At 40.8% G+C, this 26,289-nt stretch overlaps 1 protein-coding gene across 2 annotated transcripts in view; it reads right to left on the bottom strand.

Moving 5' to 3' along the window:
- MOXD1 (monooxygenase DBH like 1) overlaps window positions 1-25,893 on the bottom strand; it is a 111,377-nt gene extending 85,484 nt beyond the window's left edge. The window contains exon 1 of one of the 2 annotated variants that reach the window (XM_089332671.1): window positions 25,291-25,893. In XM_089332671.1, coding sequence (XP_089188797.1) covers window positions 25,291-25,815 — 525 coding nt within the window. In that variant the 5' untranslated portion in view covers window positions 25,816-25,893. The remainder of the gene's footprint in view (window positions 1-25,290) is intronic. The other variant, XM_051854327.3, reaches the window with a different exon arrangement.
- Window positions 25,894-26,289: the final 396 nt, after the last annotated feature.

Raw genomic sequence — 26,289 nt, 5'->3', positions numbered from 1 at the left:
GAATCTCCTGGCTCCTGGCTTTAGATTGGCCCAAGTCCAGCTGTTACAGCCATTTGGGGAGTGAACTAGTGAATGGAAGATCTCTCTCTATCTGCCTCTTCCTGTTTGTAACTCTGTGTTTCAAATAAATCAATAAATATTTTTTTAAAAAAAAGAAGATACTGAAAACTAGGGAAGCTTGATTTTATGGATCAGGCATAATTTTTAGACTAAACTTGTTTAATGGTGTACAGTGACTTTGGGGAGGCAGACAAGTTCAACAAGGAAGACAAATGACTAACATCTAACCCTAAACAGCTTTAAAGAGTTGCTGAAGTTGGGGCCAGCACTGTGGTGCAGCAGGCGCCCTGGCCTGAGGTGCTGGCATCCCATATGGGCGCTAGTTCAAGACCCAGCTGCTCTACTTCTGATCCAGCTCTCTGCTGTGACCTGGGAAAGCAGTAGAAGATGGCCCAAGTCCTTGGGCCCCTAAGCCCACGTGGGAGACCTGGAGGAAGCTCCTGGATCCTGGCTTCAGATCGGTGCAGCTCTAGCCATTGTAGCCAATTGGCAAGTGAGCCATCAGATGGAAGACCTCTCTCTCTCTGCCTCTCCTCTCTCTGTGTGTAATTCTGACTTTCAAATAAATAAATCTTTAAAAAAAAAGAGTTGCTGAAATCAAACTCTGAGAGCTTCAGTTTTAACATTAGTAAAATTGTCATAATGCATGCCTATTTTATAGATTTTCAAAGATAAGTAAAATGAAATAGCATGGTGGGACTGCCTACCAAGGTTAGTATATTTTCAATGCCAATTATTTCCCCTACTTTGGAATACAGTTTTCCCTGAGAAAATATTTCTTTGTCTACTACCATGTGTTTACTCTGCTGAAAGTTATCAAAATCATGTTAATTTTCATCATTTATAAAAGACACAAAATTTGTCATGATGTTTTTCCAGTTCCTAATGACATTTATTTTTGAAACACTGTGAAGGTTCTTTTATAACATACAGGCTGAAATATAATTAATTTTATTAACTTTAAAATTGTACTTAAAGAATTGATCACTAATCTTGACTGAGGACCTACAATATACCAAAAAAAACCTTAAATTGCATAAAAAAAGTCACACTCAAACAGATGATAGTTGGCATTTTTATTCCTAATACCTTTTTCAGATAATTATCAAGAATATGCAAATTGATATCCAGAGTACCTGTTCGAAATATTCTTCAATATGTTAAGACTCAAATTACTGTCAATGTGTAGAATCCAGGGAATCTTTTTTTGCCCTGGGAACAATAACTACAACTTACGAATATGTTCTATGCACCAGGTTCTGTTTCAGCATGTTACAGTAATGAACTCATTTCATCTTTATGTCAAATCTATGAGATAAAACTATTTTCCCATTTTACAGACACAAACTCTGAAGGACACAGAGATTAGGCAATCTGCCCAGGATTCTGCAGCTGGTAAACATAAGGGCAGTATTCAGACCCCGATGGTCTACCTGGAGTCTGTGTCCTTCACTATTCTACACTATAGAAGTTTCTACAGAATGAGGATGGGTTACCCTGGTTTATTTTTGGTTTTCTGTCTATAAAAATTAGCTACATCAGTTTTTTTTTAATTTTTATTTATTTGAAAGGCAGAGTTACAGAGAGACAGAGGGAGAAATTGAGAGAGAGAGAAAGAGAGAGAGAGCTCCCATCTGTTCACTCCTCAAATGGCCACAATGGCCAGGGCTGGACCAAGCCGAAGGCAAGAGCCAATAGCTTCATTAGGGTCTCCTATGAGGGTCCAAGGGGCAAGCACCTGGGCCATCTTCCACTGCTTTCCCAGGCCCCTTAATAGAGAGCTGGATTGGAAGTAGAGCAGCCAGAAATCCAGCCGGAGCCTACATGGGATCTAAGCATGATCCCAGCCAGTGGCTTAACCTGCTATGTCACAACAGTGGCCCCTACATCAGTTTTTAACATAAAATGTTGCATTCCTACTGCCAATGTCAGGGTTTGTCTAGAAATTTATTCTGAGAACCAGGTTATAATTGTGGAAACAATTTAGACAATGCACTCCCATGTGCTGTGATATCTCATTTTTCATCACAAAGATTTCAATATGGAAATGAAACAATGCTTATGGACAAAGAAGCATTTGAATTAACTAGCTGTGCCTTTACACTAAACTCATCTCTTTACATAACTCATGCAGTCACAATTTTTGCAAACAAAAAGAATACAATACAAAGTAATCAGTTGAAAGAGTAGAATGATTATCCTAGTCTTGTAAATATGTGTCCAAAATCATTAGTTCTACAAAATATACATCTGACTTGCCAATTTTCCACTTGTTTTATTTTCACTCAAACAGTCCTAACTCCATCTAGCCACTCCATCTTTTTCTGGCATTTCAGAAAACTTAGGAGAAATTATCAAATTTCAGATATCATAGGAGAATCTTCAATCAGCTTATATTGAAGATTCAGTGAGCTCATCTGGCCTGAACAAACCCCAACAACCTCCTATTTAGAAAAGACTACTACCAGTTACCTCAAAGTTTTGGATTCCTAGTAGAATGTGATTGAATGAAAGGTGATGAGTTCAAACTTAGGGAAAATACAGTTGGATTTTACTAAAACTAAAATTGAAATGTGAACTAACCTAACTTCCATTGCAATTCTATTATTACTCTTTCATGTTTTTCTAATTTTAGTGCCTATTACAGGCATATATTCAGATTTGATCATAAATAGCAGTAATATTATTATTTACATGTTTGCTTCAGCAGAATCCTCATTAACACACAAGTTAATCTCTCACTATTTTCCCAGATCTTCCAAATATTCTAAACCTTTTCTATGCAAGATGTTAACCGCTCTCCACTGTCAGCTTATGATCTAATCTCACTATTATAGAAAATCCTAATTATGATATATGAGGCCTCCTATCCTGCCTTATTCTTACCCTAAACAAAACTCACCTCATGCAGTAATAAAAATAATCTAAAAAGAAGCAGAAATTAAAAAAAAAAAAACAGTAGAGAGGATAAACTGAAAACCAATGCAGTAAAACAAAGGAGAAACATCACCAAAGAGCCTACAGATAATAAAAGCTAAATAATACTACGAAAAGCCATTGTTATGATGCAACAGGTTAAGTTGTTCATTGCAAAGCCAGCATCCCACATCAGAATACCAGTTCAAGTCCCAGCTACTCTGCTTTTGATCCAGTTCCCTGTTAATGAACCTGGGAAAGCAGTGGATTATATTCCAAATACTTGGGCCCCTGCCACCGACGTAGGAGACTTGGATGGAGTTCCTGGATCCTGGTTCAGCCCTGGCTATTGGTAGCCATTTGGGAAGTGAATGAGCAGATGGGAAATCTGTCCCTACCTCTATTTTCTCTCTGTCACTCTGCCTTTTAAATAAATAATATAAAAAATATTATGAACACTTTCCTACCTCCCCCCAAAATTGAATAATTCATACAAGAAACCAAGTTCTTGAAAGACATAAATCATCAAAACTCACTAAGGAGGGCTGGCACAGTGGCTCACTTAGCTAATCCTCTGCCTGCAGCACTGGCACCCTGGGTTCTAGTCCTGGTTGGGGCACCGGGTACTAGTCCTGATTGCTCCTCTTCCAGTCCAGCTCTCTGATGTTGCCCAGGAAGGCAGTGGAGGATGGCCCAAGTACTTGGGTCCCTGCACCCACATGGGAGACGAGGAGGAAGTACCCGGCTGCTGGCTTCGGATCGGTGCAGCACCAGTCATAGCGGCCATTAGGGGAGTGAACCAACTGAAGGAAGACCTTTCTCTCTGTCTCTCTCTCACTGTCTATAACTCTCTCTCTGTCTCTCTCTCTCACTGTCTAACTCTGCCTGGCAAAAAATAAAAAAAAAATCACTCAGGAAAAGAGCAATATTCTGAATAGCTTTATCTATTCACAGCTAAAAATCCTTCTTAGCAAAGAAAATTCCCAAGCCAAGATAATTGCACTTGGAATTTTATCAAATAAGGAACAGGATATATCACTACCTCATGACCTCTTCTAGAAAGTAAAACAGGAAGCACTTAACTCATTTTTCTGACAACAGCATTACCCTGATACCAAAATTAAAAACATCATCAAAAAAATATACACTTATATCTCTCATGACCATACATGAAGACTTTCTACTGAAAAATAGTTGGAAGGGAGTTTTACAGCAAATAAGTAACCACTTGGGATACCTGCATTCTATATCAGAGTGTCTGGGTTAGAGTCCCGGCCCCCGTTCTGATCCAGCTTCCCGTTGATGTGCTTCCTGAGAGACAGAAGGTAGTAGTCGGGTCCCTGCCACCCATATGAGAGATTTAGATTGAGTTCTAGGCCCCTGGCTTCAGCAAGTTCAGTTTCAGCTGTTGCAGGCATTTGGGGAATAAACCAATGATGAAAGATTTCTCTCTCTCTCTCTCTCTCTCTCTCTCTGCTTTTCAAATAAAAAATAAATAGACAAACTCATAGTCAGCATCTTATTTAATGAGGAAAAGTTGGAAGCATTTCCACTAAGATCTGGAACCAGACAAGAATACCTACTTTCACCACTGCTATTTAATATTGTTTTGGAAGTTTTAGATAGAGCCACTGGGCAAGAAAAAGAAATCAAAGAGATACAAACTGGAAAGCAAGAAATCAAATAATCCCTGTTCGCAGATGACATGATCCTATATACACAGGAAACAAAAGACTCCACTAGGTGACTATTAAAACTCTTAAGAAAAGTTTGGTAAATTTGCAAAATATAAAATCAACACACAAAAATCAATAGCATTTGAACACAGATGATGCCATGGCTGAGAAATAACTGCTAAGATAATCCCATTCACAATAGCTACAAAAAATTAAGTACCTTGGAATAAATTTAACCAAGGAGGTGAAAGATCCCTATAATGAAAATTACCAAGCATTAAAGAAAGAAATGTAAAAAGACATATAAATGGGAAAATCTTCCATGTTATTGCATTGAATGAATTAATATCATCAAAATGTCCATACTGCCAAAAGCAATTTACAGATTCAATGCAATCTCAATCAAAATACAAAAAACATTCTTCTCAGATCTAGTAACAACAATGCTAAAATTCATATGGAAACACAAGACACTTTGAAAAAGCAAAGCATTCTTAAATAATTACAAAACCAAAGTCAGAAGTATCACAATACCAGATTTCAAGGTATACTACAGGGTAGTTATCAAAATGGCCTGGTACTGGCACAAAAATAGACATGTAGACCAAAGGAACAAACAGAAACTCCAGAAATAAATCCACACATCTACAACCAACTAATATTTGGCAAAGAAGCTAAAATCAATCCCTGGAGAAAGGACAGTCTCTTCAAAATATGGTGCTGGGAAAATTGGATCTTTGCATGCAGAAGTATGGATCAAGACTCCTACCTTACACCTTATATAAAAATCAACACTAAATGGATCAAGGATCTAAATCTAAGACCTGTTACTATCAAATTACTGAAAGAAAACATTGGGGAAACTCTGCAAGACATTGGCATAGGCAAAGCCTTCTTGGAAAAGACCGCTGAAGTACAGGCAATCAAAGGCAAAATAGGTAAATTGGATTACATCAAGCTCAGAAGCTTCTGCTCTGCAAAGGAAACACACAAAAAAGTGAAGAGGCAACTGACAGAATGTGAGAACATTTTTGCAAACTATGCAACTGATAAAGGATTAACATCCAGAATCTATAAAGAGCTCAAGAATTTCAACAACAAACAAACATTCCAATCAAGAAATGGGCAAGCAACTTGAATAGGCATATTTTGAAATATGAAATTCATATGGTCAATAGACATATGAAAAAATACTCAGGATCACTATCCATCAGGGAACTGTAAATCAAAATCACAATAAGATTTCACCTCACCCCAGTTCAAATGGCTCCCATACAGAAATTAAAAAAAATGTTGGTGAGGATGTGAAGAAAAGAATATCCTAATACACTGTTGGTGGGAATGTAAACTAGCACTGCCATTGTGGAAGACACTATGGAAATTTCTTAAAAATCTGAAAATAAATTTACTATATGACCCAGCCACCCAACCAACCCAAATGAAATTAAATCAGCATATGGAAAGAGTTATCTGAATCCTCTTGTTTATTGCAGCTCAATTCACAATAGCTAATATAAAAAATCAACCCAGATGTGCCTGAACAAATGACTGGAATAAGAAAATGTGTTATAAATATACTATGGAATACTACTGAACCATAAAAAAAATTGCAGCAAAATGGATACAACTGGAGACCATTATACTTGGTGAAATATGCCAGTTCAAAAAAGGCAAATACCACATGTTTTCTCTGATCTCTGGTAACTAACAGAGTACAAAAACATGTAATGTATATGAGTGAAATTGACATTTTGAGATTTGATTATTGTTTACAGCCCTTGTCTCTATATTTTGGTACAGTGTTTTTATTTGCTTACTATTTGTTTAATTCTTTACTTAGTGGAGGATTAAGCTTATGAGTATAAAACAAACTGAAAGTATGCAATTGCAAAAATTAAGAGAAAGAACAATAAATGAAGGAAGAGGGAGGGTAGGAGCATGGGCAAGAGGGAGGGTAGGGTGAGAAGTATCACTATGCTCTTCAATCTGTACATATGAAATACATGAAATGTGTTCACATTATATAAATAAAAATTGAAAAAACAAAAATAAATAGATATTTTTTATCAAAGAGAACCCAGCAATATAAACAACAATTATCAGGTATCACATATAACATACTAAATCCAATATATAACAACTATGCAGCTTTGATATAACACCTATGCAGACTTGTTTCAATATTAGAAAACCAATGAGGGCCGGCGCTGTGGCTCACTTGGCTAATCCTCCACCTGCAGCGCTGGCACCCTGGGTTCTAGTCCCGGTTGGGGCACCGGTTCTGTCCTGGTTGCTCCTCTTCCAGTCCAGTTCTCTGCTGTGGCCCGGAAAGGCAGTGGAGGATGGCCCAAGTGCTTGGGCCCTGCACCCACATGGGAGACCAGGAAGAAGCACCTGGCTCCTGGCTTTGGATCGGCTCAGCACGCCAGCCATGGAGGTCATTTAGAGGGTGAACCAATGGAAGGAAGACCTTTCTCTCTGTCTCTCCATCTCACTAACTCTTCTTGTCAAAAAAAAAAAAAAAAAAAAAAAAAAAAAAAAAAAAAAAAAAAAAAAGAAAGAAAGAAAAAGAAAAGAAAAGAAAGAAAACCAATGAATGTAATTCATTGTATCATTATATATATCAAAAGTCTTATTTGAAAATAGCCATTCATAATAAAACCTCTCAGTAAGCTAACAATTGAAGGGTCCTTCATCAAATTTATCTACTACAGCCCCATTGACAGTTAATGGTGAAAGACTGAATTCTTCCCCACCATGTTTGGGGAAAAGTCGTGAGAACAAGGAGACGATATCCATACTTTCCATTAGCAAGAAGCCCCACTGCTGATAGTCTACTTGACAGTTTACATCTATTATTCTCTGCCTCTACTTTTCCCTCTACTTAGCCCTAAGGACTTCAGATTTCTGTCCCTGACATTATATTCTTCTGTCTTCATATTTCACCCTTTGAGAATCTCCTCTCCAGCAGTTTCAAATCATATTCCTTATCGCACATTCAAAAGTCAGTTTCACTTGGACTTTTTTTGTCATTTCAAATGCAATGCACCCAAAACTGAATCTACCTTTTTTACGTAAGACTAGTTCTCCTGGTTCTCAAGCTTACTGCCATTCTCCTAGAGCCCCATATTCAGAACTGCAGTCTACTTTACCTTCTTCCCTTTCACTCACAGTCCCATAGATGGCCCTGCTCCTAGTAAGTCATCCTTTGGAAAAATAACTTGCCTTTTACTTCTGTTTCATTCCAGTTCTACCTCTCTCAGTTCATACTGCATCATTTACAAACTTCTGTCAAGGGCTTCCCTGAAGAATTACTCGCTATGGGTCATTGTGCTTTATTCAACAGTATATCGTACTAAGTCCTAAAATTTAGATTCCAAGTTCCTTAAAACTTAGTCTAACATGGTTTACCTTTACCTCTTATCATATGTCTTCTGTTATGTTGCTATTGTTCCTTTAAAATACTCAGCTTTCCCCCAACTCTTTGTTTTCACTCATTCTTCCTGTCTCTCCTACTCTTTTCTTTCAACTGAGGTATGTTTTTGACTAGCTCCTCCTATTGACACTTCTTTCCCTTAAGGGTTCTTGATTCTATTTCCTTGGTGAAGTTCCCTTTGATTATCCCAACGGGAAGGGATAATTCCTTCTCTGAATATGTATTCCTCTATTTACATTTCCATATAAGCATGATTATATTCTAGAAGTTGCAGTATTTTCTCAACTATGGGGTAACTGTCTAGAAATAGGTCAACAGATAATCTTGTTAATACATTATAAATTTGTATCTTTAGAATAATTGTTGACATGGAACCGAAAAAAAAAATGAGGCACATGGAAAACACATGAACTACAATCAAACAGAAACTTAATGGCATCCACACTACAATTAAAAACGGCATATTGGAAAATCTTAAAAGCACAGTTAGGTGAGGCAACTGGAAATAAAAAGACAAAAAACTCTCTGGGTGTCAAATTTCATGTATTTCAAACTATTCTGTGTAGAAAGAAAAAAAGAAGGAAAGAACAGAAAAAGAAAGCAAGTCACTCAAAGAACAAGAACAGTCAGTCTGCAAACCATCAGGTCTTGTGATTTAGATTGGCTAAACCTCTAAGCAATGCTAAATGAGATTAAGAGTTTCTCAAATTTGATTAAAGGGCATTCAAATGAGTAGTTATTTACTACCACCTTTGTCCAGGGGGAACATACTACAGAATGAAAATGACACAATAAAATTTGGCAGACTAAGAGTTGGAATACTGGTAAGGTCATCCAGAAGTTAATGTTCACCAAAGGATACTATACAGTACTTATGAGATATTTAAGGAAATTCCCAGGACTGGCGCTGTGGTGTAGTGGGTAAAGCCACCACCTGCAGTGCTGGTATCCCATATGGGTGCCAGTTCAAGTCGTGGCCGCTCCACTTCCCATCCAGCTCTCTGCTATGGCCTGGGAAAGCAGTGGAAGATGGCTAAGTCCTTGGGCCCCTGCACCCACATGGGAAGACCCAGAGGAAGCTCCTGGCTCCTGACTTCAGATCAGCACAGCTCCAGCCATTGTGGTCAACTGGGGAGTGAACCAGTGGATGGAAGACCTCTCTCTCTCTCTGCCTCTCCTCTCTCTGTGTGTAACTCTGACTTTCAAATAAATAAATAAATCTTTTTTTTTAAAATAAGGAAATTCCCCAGGTTATTTTTACATATGATGTTTGCTTTGAGAATAATAGCCAAATGATGCCTTCATTCCCATTCCTAATCCCATTCAGCAAATGGAATCAAAAGCAACCCTAAGTACATTCTGGTGAAAGCCATTCCTTAACCATCTTCTTGCACTGCTCAATATTCCAGACTTTTTAACTAAAAATAGGAGTATTGATCACAGTACACTCTGACTATCATGGCCTGATGTCACAGCCATAATAAAAATGTAATTTGTAATGTATGTATTAAATATATTTGTATATAGTATAAATACAACATAAAATACTGATAAATAAAAGCTCTAATTAAGAATCATTATAATGAACTTTATTGAAGTACAGGGGTTGGTCAAGATTCAAGTAATCATAATGCTATTCTGTAAGATTTTAAGAATAAAAATAGGCAAATGTTCTTAATAATGTAAACATTAAAACTGATATACAGAAGACACTCTTGTTTGTGCTTACATAGTTTTTATATCCTGCAATTTGAACTATGCAGTAATGTTACTCTCTATGAATGGCTTTATGTGAAGCTCAATTACATTCCAATTCAAATATCTAACTCAGGTTCCATATAAATTGTGATATAGATATTACTTTTTGTTCAGTTGTGGATTTTGCATTGATTTTGTATTCAGTTTGCTTACTTTTTTGGGTAAAATATTACTTGTTATTCTGGAACTTCTATTTCATCATTAGCCTCCTGTAATACAGTTAATCTTCAGCTATGGCACAAAAATATTACTCTTGAGACATGTTCTCACAAGGTATTTTTTTCTTTTGAACACTTTATGCTTTGAAAAAAACTTATGAAGTATTTAATTGAGGCTTCAAAATGTGGTGTGGCAGAAATAAAGCAAGTTACCATCAGTAGAAATGGGTAAGAGGTTGGTATTTATCATTTAGTTGATAGTGTGAGTACTAATTGCCACTTTGAAACTAAGATAACATTTTGCAAAATCTAGCTTTAATCACTGACAAAACTGCTATGACCTCTTGTTCAAAAACATGATTACACAGATGTTAAATCAGTTCTCACCCATTGTCAATCTTTCTTCTCTTAAATCTCTACTACAGAATAGAGCTTTGGCTGGTTCTGTGTTAAACAGGATGAAGTGAAAACTCTTTTGGATGTAATAAAAGATATGAATAGAGTTGGTTCAGCTTGGAGTACTGAATGCACGCACAGCTGCGGGGAGACCCTTGAGAAAAATGTTACCATCTGTCATCATTTTCTTTGACAGGTGCTTGTAGTTGTTCTTCTTTTTTCTAAATCTCAAAAGCCTTAGTCCTTCAAACACTGCTGTCTCTAATATCAATTTCTACAATAAATGTTATGGTGGTTTAGTAATATTGATGGTATAATAAGAAATATTTTTGTACTAAAAAGAATCTTTAATCCTTAAAAATCACAGGGTTATGTAAACAGGCTACATGAACACAATCTTCTGATTTCAATATAAACTGATCTTTAAAAGTGAATTGCTCACTGATCTAAGAAATTTGAGTGCGATGTCAAAATGCAAGGGGATTGCCCTTGAGAAACCGAAAGTGAAGCTCTGTGGCTCTAACGAGAGATCTATTAAATACTTACCAGAAAGTCAAAATTGGAACCCAGAGCTGTGTTCAAATAAGAAAGAGGCCCACCTGAGCAATCTGTTTGTTGTTCAAGTGCTGCCTTCTGAAAAAACACACCCTAAATTTTCCCTCATAGTCAATCATCTCATTTAGTTTTCATGCAGAATAACTTAATATTTAAAGTTAAGTAGTTAACTTTAATTACTATTTAATTATGGAATTATTGGAGATACTGCATAAAATAAAAGATTTAACTCTTCATCCACAACAGTATACTTCAGTGGAAAAAAAAAAAACAATTTCAGACTCTACCATTCAAGTAATGTATTATTGTACCTTCATCCTATCCCATCAATTTAATTTTTAAAAATGTAGATGACTTATCTGTCCATGACTACTCATTACAAGGAATAAATTTGGGAAAGAAAGCAAATTCTTCCTTTCCTTTTTCCCCTTCCCCTCTCTTCTTCCCACCCCTTTCTTCTTCCTACTTTATTTCCTTCTCTCCTTCCTTCTGCTTCTCATCCTATTTTCCTTTCTTCTTTTGTTCCTCCTCCTCCTCTGTCCATCCTCCCTCCAGCACATATTTTATTGAAAGGCTGTTTATCTTTAGTCCTTGTTTTACGGCTGTGCACACATGATGGAACAGGAGAGCAGGCATTTTTCTAGAAAATGGAACTTAATTTATTGAGAGTTGGAAGAGGGCAGACAATTTTTAAATAAACTTGAATAATCACATAAACAAGACATTATAGATAATAATTGTTTATTAGAAAATAAAAGAGATGACAGAGAGGGATCAGAGACTGCTTTGGGTTGGGTGACTGGAAAAGTCACCAAAAGATACTGAGGCTGAGAAGTAAACTACAATTGGGAGTCAGAGACACAATGTGTGAAGGAAGTAGTTTGCAGGAAGAGAGAGCAACTACCGAAAAGGATCTGGAGTGGGATCAGGCTATCCAGCGTGATGAAGCAAACAAAAGCCAGTGTGGCTGAATGCCAGTGCCCAAGAGAATGAGGTCAGTAGGGCATGGATGGGGCCCCAGACATTTTGAGATTTTATAAGTCACTGAAAGGCCGGCACCACGGCTCACTAGGCTAATCCTCTGCCTTGCGGAGCCGGCACACCGGGTTCTAGTCCTGGTCGGGGCACCAGATTCTGTCCCGGTTGCCCCTCTTCCAGGCCAGCTCTCTGCTGTGGCCCAGAAAGGCAGTGGAGGATGGCCCAAGTACTTGGGCCCTGCACCCCACGGGAGACCAGGATAAGTACCTGGCTCCTGCCATAGGATCAGCACAGTGTGCCGGCCGCAGCGCGCCGGCCATTGGAGAGTGAACAAACGGCAAAGGAAGACCTTTCTCTCTGTCTCTCTCTCTCACTGTCCACTCTGCCTGTCAAAAAAGTAAAATAAAATAAAATAAAAATAAGTCACTGAAGAGAATTATAAAAAGTGTATGTAATATTTCTTAACATCCACAACTTCCACAATTATCTATAACTTGAAAGACAATAATCTTGTCATTCTAATTGTTCTTTCTCCTGGCAAACGTTGCCAACTATTTCCCATTCCTCAGGTACCCAGAATTTCAAGAGTTCCAACCATCCTCGTAGTCCTCCTCCACAGTTCTCTCACTTGTCCTTTTAAGACCCTGTTCCTGTTGCCGGCACCGTGCCTCAAGAGGCTAATCCTCTGCCTTGTGGCGCCGGCACACCGGATTCTGTCCCGGTTGCCCCTCTTCCAGGCCAGCTCTCTGCTGTGGCCAGGGAGTGCAGTGGAGGATGGCCCAAGTGCTTGGGCCCTGCACCCTATGGGAGACCAGGAGAAGCACCTCGCTCCTTCCTTTGGATCAGCGTGGTGCCCGGCCACAGCGCGCCAGCCGTGGCGGCCATTGGAGGGTGAACCAACAGCAAAAGAAGACCTTTCTCTCTGTCTCTCTCTCTCACTGTCCATTCTGCCTATCAAAAAAAACAAAAAACAAACAAAAAAAAAACAACCTGTTCCTAGAAGGGATCTTCTAGTATGAGTAGCCTAGGACAGAGTGCTATGGCAATACTACTCCCCTTGTTGTGAACAGAAGGTCTTGAGGTCTAACACTGCATTTGTATGTTTAACAACCTCATCATATTGAACTTAAAATGATCAAATACAGATCATTTTCACATGAATTTCAATTTAGTACAGTTGTATACATTTTGTACATACACAGCTAATGTTTTCAATAAAGTTGCCAGACTTTATTTTTATTCCCAAGGACTTTTTAACTTCTAGTTTACTTTTCTTATGTTAGCATATCACTTTTTTAAGCCCTCATTCTGAAATCTAATGTAATCAGTCTGTTAAAAATATGTTCAGGGGGTGGGTGTTTGAACATTTATGATTATTCGGGGAAGTATTTAGTCTAGCAGTTAAGACACAAGTTAAGATGCCCATATCCCACATAAGAGTACTGGGTTTGATTCCTGGTTCTAGTTCCTGACTCCCAAGTTCCTGCTAATGAAGACCCTGAAAGTCACCAGTGATGGTTCAAATAATTGGGTTCCATCTACCCACATAGGAGACCCAGACTGAGTTCCTTGCTTCCAACCTGAGGTGTAGGCATTAGGAGAATGAACCAGTAGATGGGAGCTTGGTCTCTCTTTCTCCCTCTCTCTTCACCCACTAATAAATATTTATAACTAATTCAACTTAAGAGTCCATCTTCTGCAAGGATACCATGAAATGGATACTCAGAAAAATTCCTTACTATTCTTAAGAAATACCATTTATCTAATCTACATGTCTGGAAAATCAAATGCAAAAAAATACATAGTCTTCTTTTAAAACTGTTTACCAAAACCAGGCTAGCCTCTAATCATTCATGATTGCAAAGAGTCTGAAAATGCATTGCTTGAGGATCGTGCTGTGGCATAGCGGGAAAAGCCACCACCTGCAATTCTGGCATCCCATATGGGCACCAGTTCAAGTCCTGGCTGCTCCACTTCAGATCCAGCTCTCTGCCATGGCCTGGGAAAGCTGTAGAAGATGGCCCACGTCCTTGGGCCCCTGCACCTATGTGGGAGACCTGGAAGAAGCTACTGGCTCCTGGCTTCAGATCAGCACAGCTCCAGCCATTGCGGCCAATCGGGGAGTGAACCAGTAGATGAAAGACCTCTCTCTCTCCCTTTCTCTCTCTCTCTCTATTTTTCTCTCTGCCTCTCCTTCTTTCTCTAACTCAGAGTTTCAAATACATAAATAAATCTTAAAAGAAAATGCATTGCTTAAAATTTGTCCTTGAATTTTTCCCAAAATTGCTATCCATCTCCTCCATTTGTACAGTTATTTTTGCAAGCAAAAATTTAATATGAAATATTATTAGCCAGTAAACATAGTTAACTGTTCTAAAAGAATCAGAGGCTGCAAAAGAATATGAGAATACAGAATGCAGGGAACAGCTATTATCTCTATGGTGATCTGAGAAAGGAACAAACTTGAGAAGTCCTTCTACCGGAAGGCTGAGATTTAAATCTCAATGGAAAGAATGTGACTGCACTGGATGGCTGAGAAGTTTGTTGGGATTTTGTGAACTGGAGGTGTTAAGTAGGAGACCTCCTGCTATGATAGCAATAATTATTTTTAACATTTTAATTTTAATTTTATTTAGTTTTTAACAAATTCAATGTGATCTTTTGATACAGTTCTGAGAACATGATGATATTCCCGTTCTCCCACCCCCCACCTTCCTCCATTTATACATTTACACACACCTTTCTCCCCAAGTTGGAAAGCTGAGGGGATGGCACTGGCACTGTGGCATAGCAGGTAAAGCCACTGCCTGCAGGCTGGCATCCCATATGGTGCCAGTTTGAGTCCTGGCTGCTCCACTTCAGATCCAGCTCTCTGCTATGGCCTGGGAAAGCTGTAGAAGATGGCCCAAGTCCTTGGGACCCTGTACCCACGTGGGAGACCCGGAAGAAGCTCCTGGCTCCTGGCTTTGGACTGGCCCAGATCCAGTGATTGCAGTCATTTGGGGGAATGAACCAGCAGGTGGAAGACCTCTCTCTCTCTCTCTCTCTCTCGCTCTCGCTCTTGCTCTCGCTCTGCCTCTTCCTCTCTGTAACTCTGCCTTTCAGATATATAAATAAATCTTTAAAAACAAGAAAAAGAAAAGCTGAAATATTTGTCTTCATTAGTGTTATGACCATTCTCATGGTTCATTTAGTGATTAATCATTTTAATAGAATCTTATATTTTTCAGTAATTTCCATATGTCATATAATCTGCTAAAAGCTTTACATGCTCTTTAATTTAATCCTCACAGAAACCCTGAAGTTAAATATTGTAATTTCCCCTCTCCACAGAAGGGAACTGTCAGAGAGAGAAGTTTGCCAAAAGCCACACAATGAAAAAGTAGCCATCAGTGCCTGGATTCACACCTAGTTGACAGTATTTCCTACACTCAACTGCCCAGCAGCTATTCAGCAGGTATTTCCTGGGGATGTGCCAAACACAAGGAATTGTTTCTGCTGCCTGGAGAAGACTTGGCAACACTGACACAGTCACTGACTTCTAAATGTTCCATCCATGCCCTAATAAGATACTAATTATCCACCACTCCCTCAAACCTTCCTCCTTCTTCAGTAACTACAGCTTGAGGGCATTCCACTGTTTATTAGTAACTTTGGAAGTGAGGAGGAAAGGGAAAGATGTATTTATGTAATATACCGGGAAAGATGCTGGAGGGTTTTTCCAAACACAAAGGGAGTCCATTTGGTTACTGTTGGTTCTAATGACTTACATACAGGCTGAAAGTGACTTCAGACTTTCATTTCTAATTAAATGAAATAATGTTTCTCTGATGCCCTGTGACCACATATAACAAATAAATTTTAGACTCTATGTGGGCAGATATTCCTATTTCCTAAAAATACAGCAGCTGCCAAAAGGTGTATAGGAGGGTCAGGCATTGTGGCCCAGTAGGTTAAGCTACCGCTTGGGACACCCACATTCCATATCACAGTGCCTAGGCAGAGTTCCACCTCCACTTCTGATCCAGCTTTCTGCTCATATGCCTGAGAGGCAGCAGTGATAGCTCAAGTACTTAGGTCCCTGCTACTCTCTTGGGAGGCCAGAGGAAGTTCCTGGGTCCTGGCTTCCACCTGGCCCAGCCCTGACTGTTGCAAGCATTTGGGGAGTAACACTGCAGGTGGACAATCTCTCTCTCTCCCTCTCCCTCTACTTCCTCTCCATGTCTCTCTCTCTTTCCCTGTCCCTCTTCCTCTGCCTTTCAAATAAACAAATCTCTTTTTAAAAGGCTGGGGGGGAGAGAGGGAGGGAAAGGGAGAGAGAGAAAGAAAGAGAGAGAGAGAGGTTTATTTCTAGAGAGATTGATTTTTAGTTCAGTATATTTTGAAACACACTCATTTTAGTTCAATTGTTGCTCTTTTCTAAGCATATATGTTTAAGAAAATACTTGGAACTATCGACAGCCTAATTAAATTCACCTCAGACATGTTTCCATGCATGAAAAAAAACACTTTATTTATTCCTTTTAAAAATTATCATAAACATCCAAGCATACGTTAGCCCTTGCTTCAAACATCAAATGATTGCTGTCATTGACTGCATGGAATCTTTTGTGCATCCTTAAACCCTGGGCCTGGAATCTTCCATGCTTCTGCAGGTTGAGTCACTCGATTCCTACTGAAGATGTTGACCACACAAGGCCAGCAGCCATGAACTTGTCTCCATGTTAGCATCAGTTGAGAAAACAGAATATAATGAAGCCTAAGTCCAGGGGTTGGTGTTGTGGCACAGTAGTTAAGCTGCCAGCCCATAAGGGCACCAGTTCATGTCCTGGTTGCTCTACTTTTGATTCTGTTCCTGAAAAAGCAGCAGAAGATGGCCCAAGTGCTTGGGTCCCTGCATCCTTGTTAGAGATCCAGGTGAAGCTCTTGGCTTTGGCCTAGTCCTACTGAGGCCATTTGAGGAGTGAGCCAGAGGGTGGAAGATCTCTCTCTCTCTCTCTCTCTCTCTCTCTCTGTAACTCTGCCTTTCAAATAAATAAATAAATCTTCATTTAAAAAATCTTATTCCACACCCCTGTCATTGTATTTTAACAGTGTGGGAAGGTGCCTGGGCTTTGGAATTTTTAGAAGATCACCAAGTAAATAGCTTGAACTAGAACCCAGGGACCCTGATATGGGATACAGGTGTACCAAGTGGCAACTTAAGTCACTGTGCCAAACAGATCTGCCAGCTTTCTGCTAATGCACACCCTGGGAGGCAGCAGACAATGGCTCAAGTATTTGAGCCCCTGCTCCCTATATGGGAATACCTGATGGAGTTCCTGGCTCCTGACTTCAATCTGGCTCAGCTCTGGTTCTTGTAGGAATTTGGGCATGAATCAGCAGGTGGAAGATAACTGTTATTCTCTCTGCCTCTCAAATAAAATGAAAATAAATACTAAAAAAAAAAAAAAAAAGATCCCGAAGTTGATTTTACCATACATATGAGTTTGAGAAACTTCTGACATAGGAAAATGGAATATTTTCCCAGATCTCAATTCTCCATTACATTTGCCTGCTCATCGCAGACTGTAATCTTCCATATCACGAATTCATCTGGCCTTGTGGAAAGGGACCTGAGTGTCCAAAGAACCAGGAAGCCTGGTGTCCATAAATTTCTTCTCCATGACTTTCCCTGTGTATGTGAGATTTCAGTGCATGTGCTCCGCAGCCAAAAAAAAGCACTTCACTTTTTTTCCAAAAACTGAGATTTCAAAATGTTAGCTTAAAAGTTGCATGGAGGGTAGAAATTCTCTTCAAACACACTTTGTGCTGTTGCTCTAGCCGGTCAAAGCTCTTAGCTGTTTAATGTTATTGAAGATGAGAAAGAATACAGGATATAAGAGAAAAACATTCACACCTACTATTAAGAAACTTCTCTAGATCAAAGCTTGAAAGACTCTAGTTGAGCTTACTAAACATCTGTGTAACAATGCCACAGAAATAGAAAAGAGAGCTAATGTGGTTCAGGCATATTTGAAAAACATTAATTATATTTTTTCCAGGTAGGTAGTCGCCTATATTTAAGGCACACTGAATTCTTTGATGCCCATACTAGATAATGTTCTTCATAATATAGAATATTTTGAATTGTAAACACTAGGGTTAACTTTGAAAAACAATCTTCTAAACTTGGGACACTTGTTTTCCTTTATTGCTATCAGCATCCTAAACATATCATGCTCCTTATCACATCATGTTTCAATTATCCACACAGCGCTTATCCCTTTCTGAGTTTTTCTTGTTTTTTTTTTTTTTTTTTCAGGTACCCTTAACCAAAACATGAACTCCATAATTTCACTTATTTCATCTCATCCAAAAATATGTCTCTAGTATCTAGAACTCTTCAGCAAACATTCAATGAACATTGACTGAATGAATGAGTGAAAATCCCAACATTCCCTGCCTATAAGTGAGTACTTTACCGAAACAGTCATGTGAAAACCACAAATGATTCCCACGCTGTGTGACCTGGAGCCCCAAGTTTGTACATCTACAAAAGGAGAGACATAAGATATTGACTGCACAGACTTATCTTGAAATTGCTGGCACAAGCACTTTCAAAGATTTTTTTTTTTACAATGCATGGCATATATTAAGAATTCAATGAATGAAAAATCATTTAAAATCATACCATAGAAATGTGTATGCAAACATTTATAGCAGAAAAGTTGTAAGAGAAATACTGTGATTTTATCACTTTGTCTTAAGATGTGCTTTATTAAACATTTTTTCACTTAGGAAAAAATGTGGATTGTGTTTCTTAATGTAAGAACAGGTTGCCTTCAGAAGAAAGGGCACCAGACCAGCACTCAGAGGAAATAAATCCAGGTTGCTGATCTGTGCCTGAATTGTCTCCAACAAGCCATTTAATAGTTACCTCTGGCATCGTTTCTTCACCCATAAAATTTGGGAAGGAGATTGAGGGCAGAAGGCTTGAAGGATTCAGTCAAACTCTGAGTTCTTAAGAGGCAGTAAGTAAACACACAAAACATCAGCATTTAACCTGTAAATTTTTCTCATAATTTTTGGTTACATTAGATGAATCATAGATTAAAATTGCTCTGTACATTATTTGTGTAGCACTCAGAAGGGATCTTAGAATTCCAAACTTATACTTCATAAAAATTATCTGCTTGGGGCCGGTGCCGTGGCTCACTTGGCTAATCCTCCACCTGCAGCGCCGGCATCCCATATGGGAGCCGGGTTCTAGTCCCAGTCTAGCTCTCTGCTGTGGCCCGGGAGGGCAGCGGAGGATGGCCCAGGTGACTGGGTGCCTGCACCTGCGTGGGAGACCAAGAGGAAGCACCTGGCTCCTGGCTTCAGATCGGCATAGTGCCGGCCATAGCAGCCATTTGGGGTTTGAACCAACAGAAGGAAGACCTTTCTCTCTCTCTCACTGTCTAACTCTACCAGTCAAATAAGTAAAAAAAAAAAAAAAAAAAAATTATCTGCTTGAGGGGCTGGCACTCTGGCGCAGCAGGCTAACACCATGGCCTGAAGCGCCAGAATCCCATAAGGGCGCCGGTTCAAGTCGCAGCTGCTTCATTTCTGATCTAGCTCTCTGCTATGGCCTGGGAAAAGCAGTAGAAGATGGCCCAAGTCCTTAGGCCCCTGCACCCACATGGGAGACCCGGAAGAAGCTCCTGGCTCCTGGTTTCAGATCTGCGCAACTCCGGCCGTTGTGGCCAAATGGGGAGTGAACCATCGGATGGAAGATCCCTCTCTCTCTCTCTGACTCTCCTTCTCTCTCTGTGTAACTCTGACTTTCAAATAAAAAATTATCTACTTGAAATAATTTTTGAAGTAATTTTTGCATATACACTGTATGCTTTCCTTACTGATAAATCAACTTTTATTTATTTTTTCATCTACTCTAGAATTCAACAAGTTAAAAGACAAAAATTTGGAAGAAGCTTCCTGGAGAAATATTTTTCTGTTTAAAAGTTCTTTACTAGCAGCAATAAAAAAACAGTGTGATGCATCCATCTGCATGATTTTTTATTACATATGGATTAAACATTTCCAGAAACATGATCATGTGTAATGAATTCATCCCTTTTGCCAACAATTTTATTTTACAAATGATGAATCAATAAAATCACCATTCACTTCCTTTAAAGTGGACTCTGGCCTCTCTTTCTCCAAGACTCCAAAATAGGCCGTTGGTTGCCCGAAGGCTTGAAGCGCATTTGTCAATTCAGGTGCATTGTTGCTTTCGCTATTAGGTCTTCCCGTGTCCTCAGGCTAATTATGAAATCATCTGCTCTGCCAAGGAGAAGCATACAGCTGTAGAGCATCCTCCTGCCTGCGCTAAAGCATTGCACTGGACCATGTGTCCTTGTTACTAATACACAAAGCATGAAGCTTGGAAAAGTCCCTTCGTCATCTGGAAATTGGGGGGCATAATCCAAAGACTTATAAATATCTCTTAACAAAGCACCAGCTGAGCTGTGTCAGCCTTGCACACTCTCTTCATCTTCCCCTTACAGGCTTTCAATTTGCTTTCCAAACATTTCTTTGTTGCCGTTGGCTGGGGTGCACTTAAAAGAAGCACATCGTTAACCACAAAGAATGCTCACTGTTTTCTGTGATTTCAACTCAGTTCCAAGCTCTTCCTCGGCGACTGAACGGCCCAGTAGCAATTACCCTGCTGCTGTAGACACTTCTCACAGAAAGGCTTCAGTTTTTGTGATAGCCAACAAGCAAGGCTGTGGCAAATGATGACATATGTTTTGGTCTGCATTCACTAGCAATTCATACCCCCATAGGAAGGGTGAATCCATTTTTGTGCAAATTCAACAGGCACATCCTACAATGCTGCTCTCTCACTCACACAAACTGGGCATTCATCAACCGGATTACTTGTCTCAAATGGGCACTCTTAGCTGCTAAATGGTTCCGGTGGGGGTGGAGTTGCTCTGTGTCAAAGAAGGGCAAAGAATAAGGAAGGGACAGGAATCTATCAGGAAAATTAGAGTTGAGCCGATTCATGTAGACAAAATAGTGAGGTTCTGAAAAGCCAATGCAAAAGGAAAGACAGTTCTCCACTCCTGCCTCAGTGCTTTGCGAAAAGACAATGTAGAAACTGACCTCAGCAGCACCCCCCATCCATTGATCCAGTGGGTGACACTGGAACTGGCTTTGCTTCACAACCACAGTGCTCCCCTCTTTTCTTCCCCATTTTTATCACCCTTTAAGGAAATATCTCCAGACAAGGTCAAAAAAGTTACCAAATAGGCAGGGAGAATTCCCAGTATACCAGTTTTAAGAGTGGCAAAGCCTTTTGCCAAGAAGCAAGGGAATTCAAACTCATTTTTTGACTCCTTAAACATACAGGCAAGCACACCACCCTCTGCAGGTTGTCTCACTGGATGGAATGCTGAATCAGTGATAGGCAACCACTGAAAACTATGGAGTGGCCAAGATTCAGAACTCTTGTTGGGAGGAGGGGCAATGGGCAGAAACAGAGAGAGCATGGAACATGAAGCCAATGGGAAAGGTACCAACTGTTTACCAACTCTATAACAGTAGGGTGTGTGTGTGTGTGTGTGTGTGTGTGAGAGAGAGAGAGAGAGAGAGAGAGAGAGAAAGGGAGGATAGGGGAGAAAGAGAGCAAAAGAAATGGTGAATAAGTAAACATTGCCTCTCATTTTAAGTAGTGTCAAGAGAGTAGATACATAAAGATATGTAGATAGACATCAAAAATGGTGGTAAGAAAGAGATTGTGAGAAGCCAGTGAGGATCGATATAGTATAAATATATTTTCCTAATATGACCACAACAATATATTTCATTCCCATGTAACCATATTATGACATAATATTGAGATGGAGTCTGAATCCATCTTGAATCCAGTGGGTCTGTATCCATAGCAAAAGTCACATGACCTGACTTAAAGGCAATGTCATAAAAATCTACACGGTTTCCATCTGGGCCTCTTGAGATTTTCACTCATGGTATCAACCCTTGGTATGCAAGGAAACTATGTAGTCACATGGAAAAGTCATGATCTCACCACAGTACTAGCTAAGATCCCAGTCAACAGCAAACATCAACCACCAGTCACACATTCCAGGGAGTGAACCTACATATGCTTTCAATCATCTACTTTGGAGTTGACACAAAGTGGAGCACAGGAGAGCTATCCCTTCCATGCCCTGTTCAAATTGCAGATCTTTGAGAGAGGAAAATGTTCTAGGTTAGTATGTTTTGCGGCAGTTTGTTATGTAGGATTGATAGACATTGGACAAAGGTGCCCAATATTAAACCCACTTCTTGGCATAGAATTAAATTGACCTAAAAGTAAATAGGACTTGCTTCTGTGCCTTTCATTGATTTTCATAAATTGGGTTGATTCTTTATTAATTTTAGCTCTTTTCCTCTTGGTCCAAGATTAGATTGCCTATGAGATACATCCCAACTGAAATTGTGTGTGTCTGTGTACTGGTGTATGTGCCCACTATGTGGTGCTTTGTACAAATCTGAACCATTGCCAATATTTAGTAGTCAGAAGATTTTTACATATGCACACACAAGCTAAATTTTTGTCTACTTCCAAAACAAAACAAAATATACAAAAGATCTAGTAATTCTGGCTTTGCATTCCTCTGTCAAAATTCACTCACAAAGTCTCCAATTCCCTCAACACCTCAGTGCCCTCTATCTCTGCTGTAAAACATCTGCCTGTCTCACTCAACTGCACACCACTCTGTTGCATTTCCTTCCTGACCTCTACCAGGTTTAGCCAACAATGCTCTACCTGCTTGTTGGGATTCACTCTTCGAGAGTTATCCAGAAGTGAACACCTTTTGTAAAAACAAAAACAAACAAAAAACCACACACACACATAATTAGAAATTAAAGTCAGAAGAATCCTAAAGAAACACTAAAACTGAAGCTTAAAATTAAAGAAAGAAGAAGAAAATAGATGGGAAAAAGCCTCAAGATGAGGTGACTGAGATTGTTATCATTAGGTCTGAAGACATTGCCCAACTATTAGTGGCTGCCCCCAGAGCAGATGCTTTTCCATTGTTCCACTAAGGTTCTCTCAAGTTACATGAAACCAAAAGTCTACTAATAGAACCACATACACCCCATTAAAGAATCTTATTTCTTTTTCAGTACAGCTTCTGAAGATACCCTATATTACACTAGTGTAGGAAGACTTGCCAATAGTTCCCAGGGAAAAGATTCAAGTTCAAGTCATGAAAAATAGGATCACCTAGCCCAAATGATTCAGCCAGAACTATATATTTCTTTTTATTTATAGTATTTTGTGTCTTTCCTCTATCTTTCCACTTAGTTGATCAGCATTTTATTGTATTTTATACATCTCAAAATGAGTAGAATGCTTTAAGAAGTGGATTGGCATAGAATGTCAGCCAAATAAGAAAATGATTATCCTTTATATATAAAACTAAGATCTTATTTCTTTAAGAATAAATATAGAAATGAAAATCCTACTTATTGATCTTTATATTGGAAAACTGTTTCTAATTAATCTAAAAGTGATACCTATTCAACAATTTCTTTAAAAAAGGATCCAGTTTCAAAATTGATCTAAAGACCATTTATGCAATCTTTATGAAAAGCGACCAGAAGTGTGAAGATATTTGGTAGTTTAGCAGAGTCTATGCCTTTGGTGAGTCCATTAACGGCACATTGAATCAGGATTCTACTCTTAGCCTTTTATTTGATATCAAATTGGGTGAGCGTTCTAAAAATGCTATACTTTTGGGAAAACATAATATCATTAATTTTCAAAGTCTGTCCTGTTCTGTAACACCGTCATGTTAAAATTTCTCATGTCCCTTCTGTAGAACACATACACATGATTAAGGGGCATGCTACAGTCCCCAATCTTCAAAAATAAGCATACAGACCAAACAACCAACCAACAACTTGGTTCAAATCATATTTAAATAAGTTGCTATCTACTTCCTAACACTGCAGATTGTCAGTCAGTGACGTTTACTTGGGGTCAAATTGTTAATTCACAAATTTAATGTCTGGGATGCACAGCAGGAGTATAGTAGTTTCCTCAGTGACTTCAGCAGAGTGCAATTATCATAAAACTTTACTTTATTGGAGCTTTAGAGCACTTATTCAGGGAGGAAACGTTTAATTTATGAACAACCTAGACCTTTGGGGAGCTTTGATTTTTTTTTGATTTCTGTCACTTTTTTTTGTAGCCAAGAATCAGGGTTCCAAACTGATGGCGTCTGTCAGAGCTTGTGGAAATAATACTTAGAAGTTGAGGATAAAATTATGGAGTCGTGCCCCTTGCAATCCCTCGTTGAGGATAAAATTATGAAGTCGTGCCCCGTGCAATCCCTCGGGAACTTTGATTAAAATACCAACCAAGCCTTCAGACAACGACAAAACAACGGGAGCTCTCACCTGGCTTTTTAACAAAGGACACTATTTTGAGAAGAGTATTTCAAATAACAGTGTATCTCCACCAGGATCCAAACGTTGGTCATGGTCAAAGATGTCCAAGACACCTAACTTCCTTCTTCTCCTCCACCTCCTCCACCTCCTCCTCCCGCTTTTTTTTTTTTTTTTTTTCCAATTCCTGAATGGCACCTAGGACCAGGCAACCTCGCTAAGCCATCTCCCTCACAGCCAATCGGCAGCTGTCACATTAACGCGTCTCCCATTGTTACTATTGTTAGCACTAAATAGGGGATTTTTGCCTGAGGACATTAGCTTTTGAAGGTCTCTAAGCGCAGTTTCCTAAACATCCCTCTGAATAGCAAAGTTCCTAAGATACTTAGGATACTTAAGAACCTTTCACGCTCCCTCTGCACCACGGAGCTGAACAGTCCCAGGCGCAGGGGCTTCCAGATCGCAGCCATTGGGGAAGTTCAAGATTCCCAACCCCTGTCCGCAAGGTGTAAAAGCTCTCGCACTCCCTCGGTCAGAGCCGTCCCGTTCCGTCCCCTACGCCTGGAGTCTCTCCTTTCCCACCAGGAATAAAGCGGGAATTGTGGCAGGTGTGGACGTGCGGGATTTACTTAGTGAGGACGCTGGGAACAGTAAAGGGTTCAGAGAAGGAAAATTATTGGGGCTCACCCGACCGAAAACTCGGAGCAGCAGGGCGCGGCGGAGCCGGGGAGCCTGGCCAAGGGCGCTTTGGACCGCGGAGGTACGGAAACAGACCGCCAATGTGAGCTCGCGAAGTGCTCGGGGCGCTGGGATGCAGGGAGCGAGGCTGGGATTAGACACGCGGGCGGCCTCGGGGGCGCTTCGCGCCAGCGCCCGCTCCCTCCGAACTGGGCTCGGCCGGGCCAGCTGCTCTGAGAGGTGCGCTTACCTGCAAGTACGGCTGCCCATGGGCCACGCCGCCCACTACGATGTCCGCCGCAGCCATGGTCCCGGTGGGCGAGAAGCCCAAGCCCACGTAGCCGGCGGTGCGCACTTCGAGGCGGAAGGCGAGCCGGCTGCCCCGCTGGCCCCAGCCTAGCCAATATTTGCCGTCCGAGTCAAGCAGGGTGCGGTGCGGGTAGGTTCGGCCCGAGCCCCCCGCCGCTGCCCCGGGGAGCAGCCCCCAGAGCAGGAGCAGCCGCCAGCCGCACATCCTCGGGGCCTCCTGCCCTCCGGCACCTGGGCTCCACCACTGGGGAGCGCCCAGCAGGCACGCGGAGCTGCGGCGGCGAGCGGGCAGCCTGGGACCGCCCCTGGGGCCGGCTGCGCGGGGCCCGGGAGGGGCAGGGCCGCTTTCCCCGCCCCGGGCGGCCCGCGGGCCGCGCCCCGTCCAGTGCCGTCGGGCCCAGGCCCCGCAGACTCTTCGCGGTGGCTGCCCCTGGCCGCCGATCCACCTGCCGCCCGGACCCCCCATTGGCAGGGAGGCAAACGAAGGGCTCCGTGGGAAGAGCGCAGAGCGGACGCCAGGAGCCGAGGGGAAGGACGGAGAGAAAGTCTTCCCCGCTTGGGGGAGGGACGCCTGGGAAACGACGGGGAAACTGACGAGAGTTCAGCCGGGAAGAGGGGGGCGTTGAGCGAAGGGGGTTTCGCTGGGTGTGGTGCGGAGAAAATCCCGCCACCCACGGTGACCTTCACGTCCCTGTGTGTGGCTGTGGGCTTTTCCCCATAGGCCCCCACAGGACCCCACAGCGCCTTTCCCTTCTCTCTCCCAGCTGCAGATCTTAAGGTCTGCAGCCGCGAAGTCTCCGCGCCCCAGGCTTAACCTTCCTCCCGCCTTCGTTTGGGTTTGGTTTTCCCCCCTTGGACTACTTCACCACCGGCAGAGGAAGTCAGGACGGGTCGCCATGTAGTCTTCATTCCCTGCCCTTTCAACTTATGGCTCTGGCCG

The sequence above is a fragment of the Oryctolagus cuniculus genome, chromosome 5, assembly GCF_051225735.1.
Source record: "Oryctolagus cuniculus isolate XC-2025 breed Fujian yellow rabbit chromosome 5, ASM5122573v1, whole genome shotgun sequence".
Classification (NCBI taxonomy): domain Eukaryota; kingdom Metazoa; phylum Chordata; class Mammalia; order Lagomorpha; family Leporidae; genus Oryctolagus; species Oryctolagus cuniculus.
The sequence above is the reverse complement of the archived record's forward strand: the minus strand, read 5'-3'. Positions and strand labels throughout refer to the sequence as shown.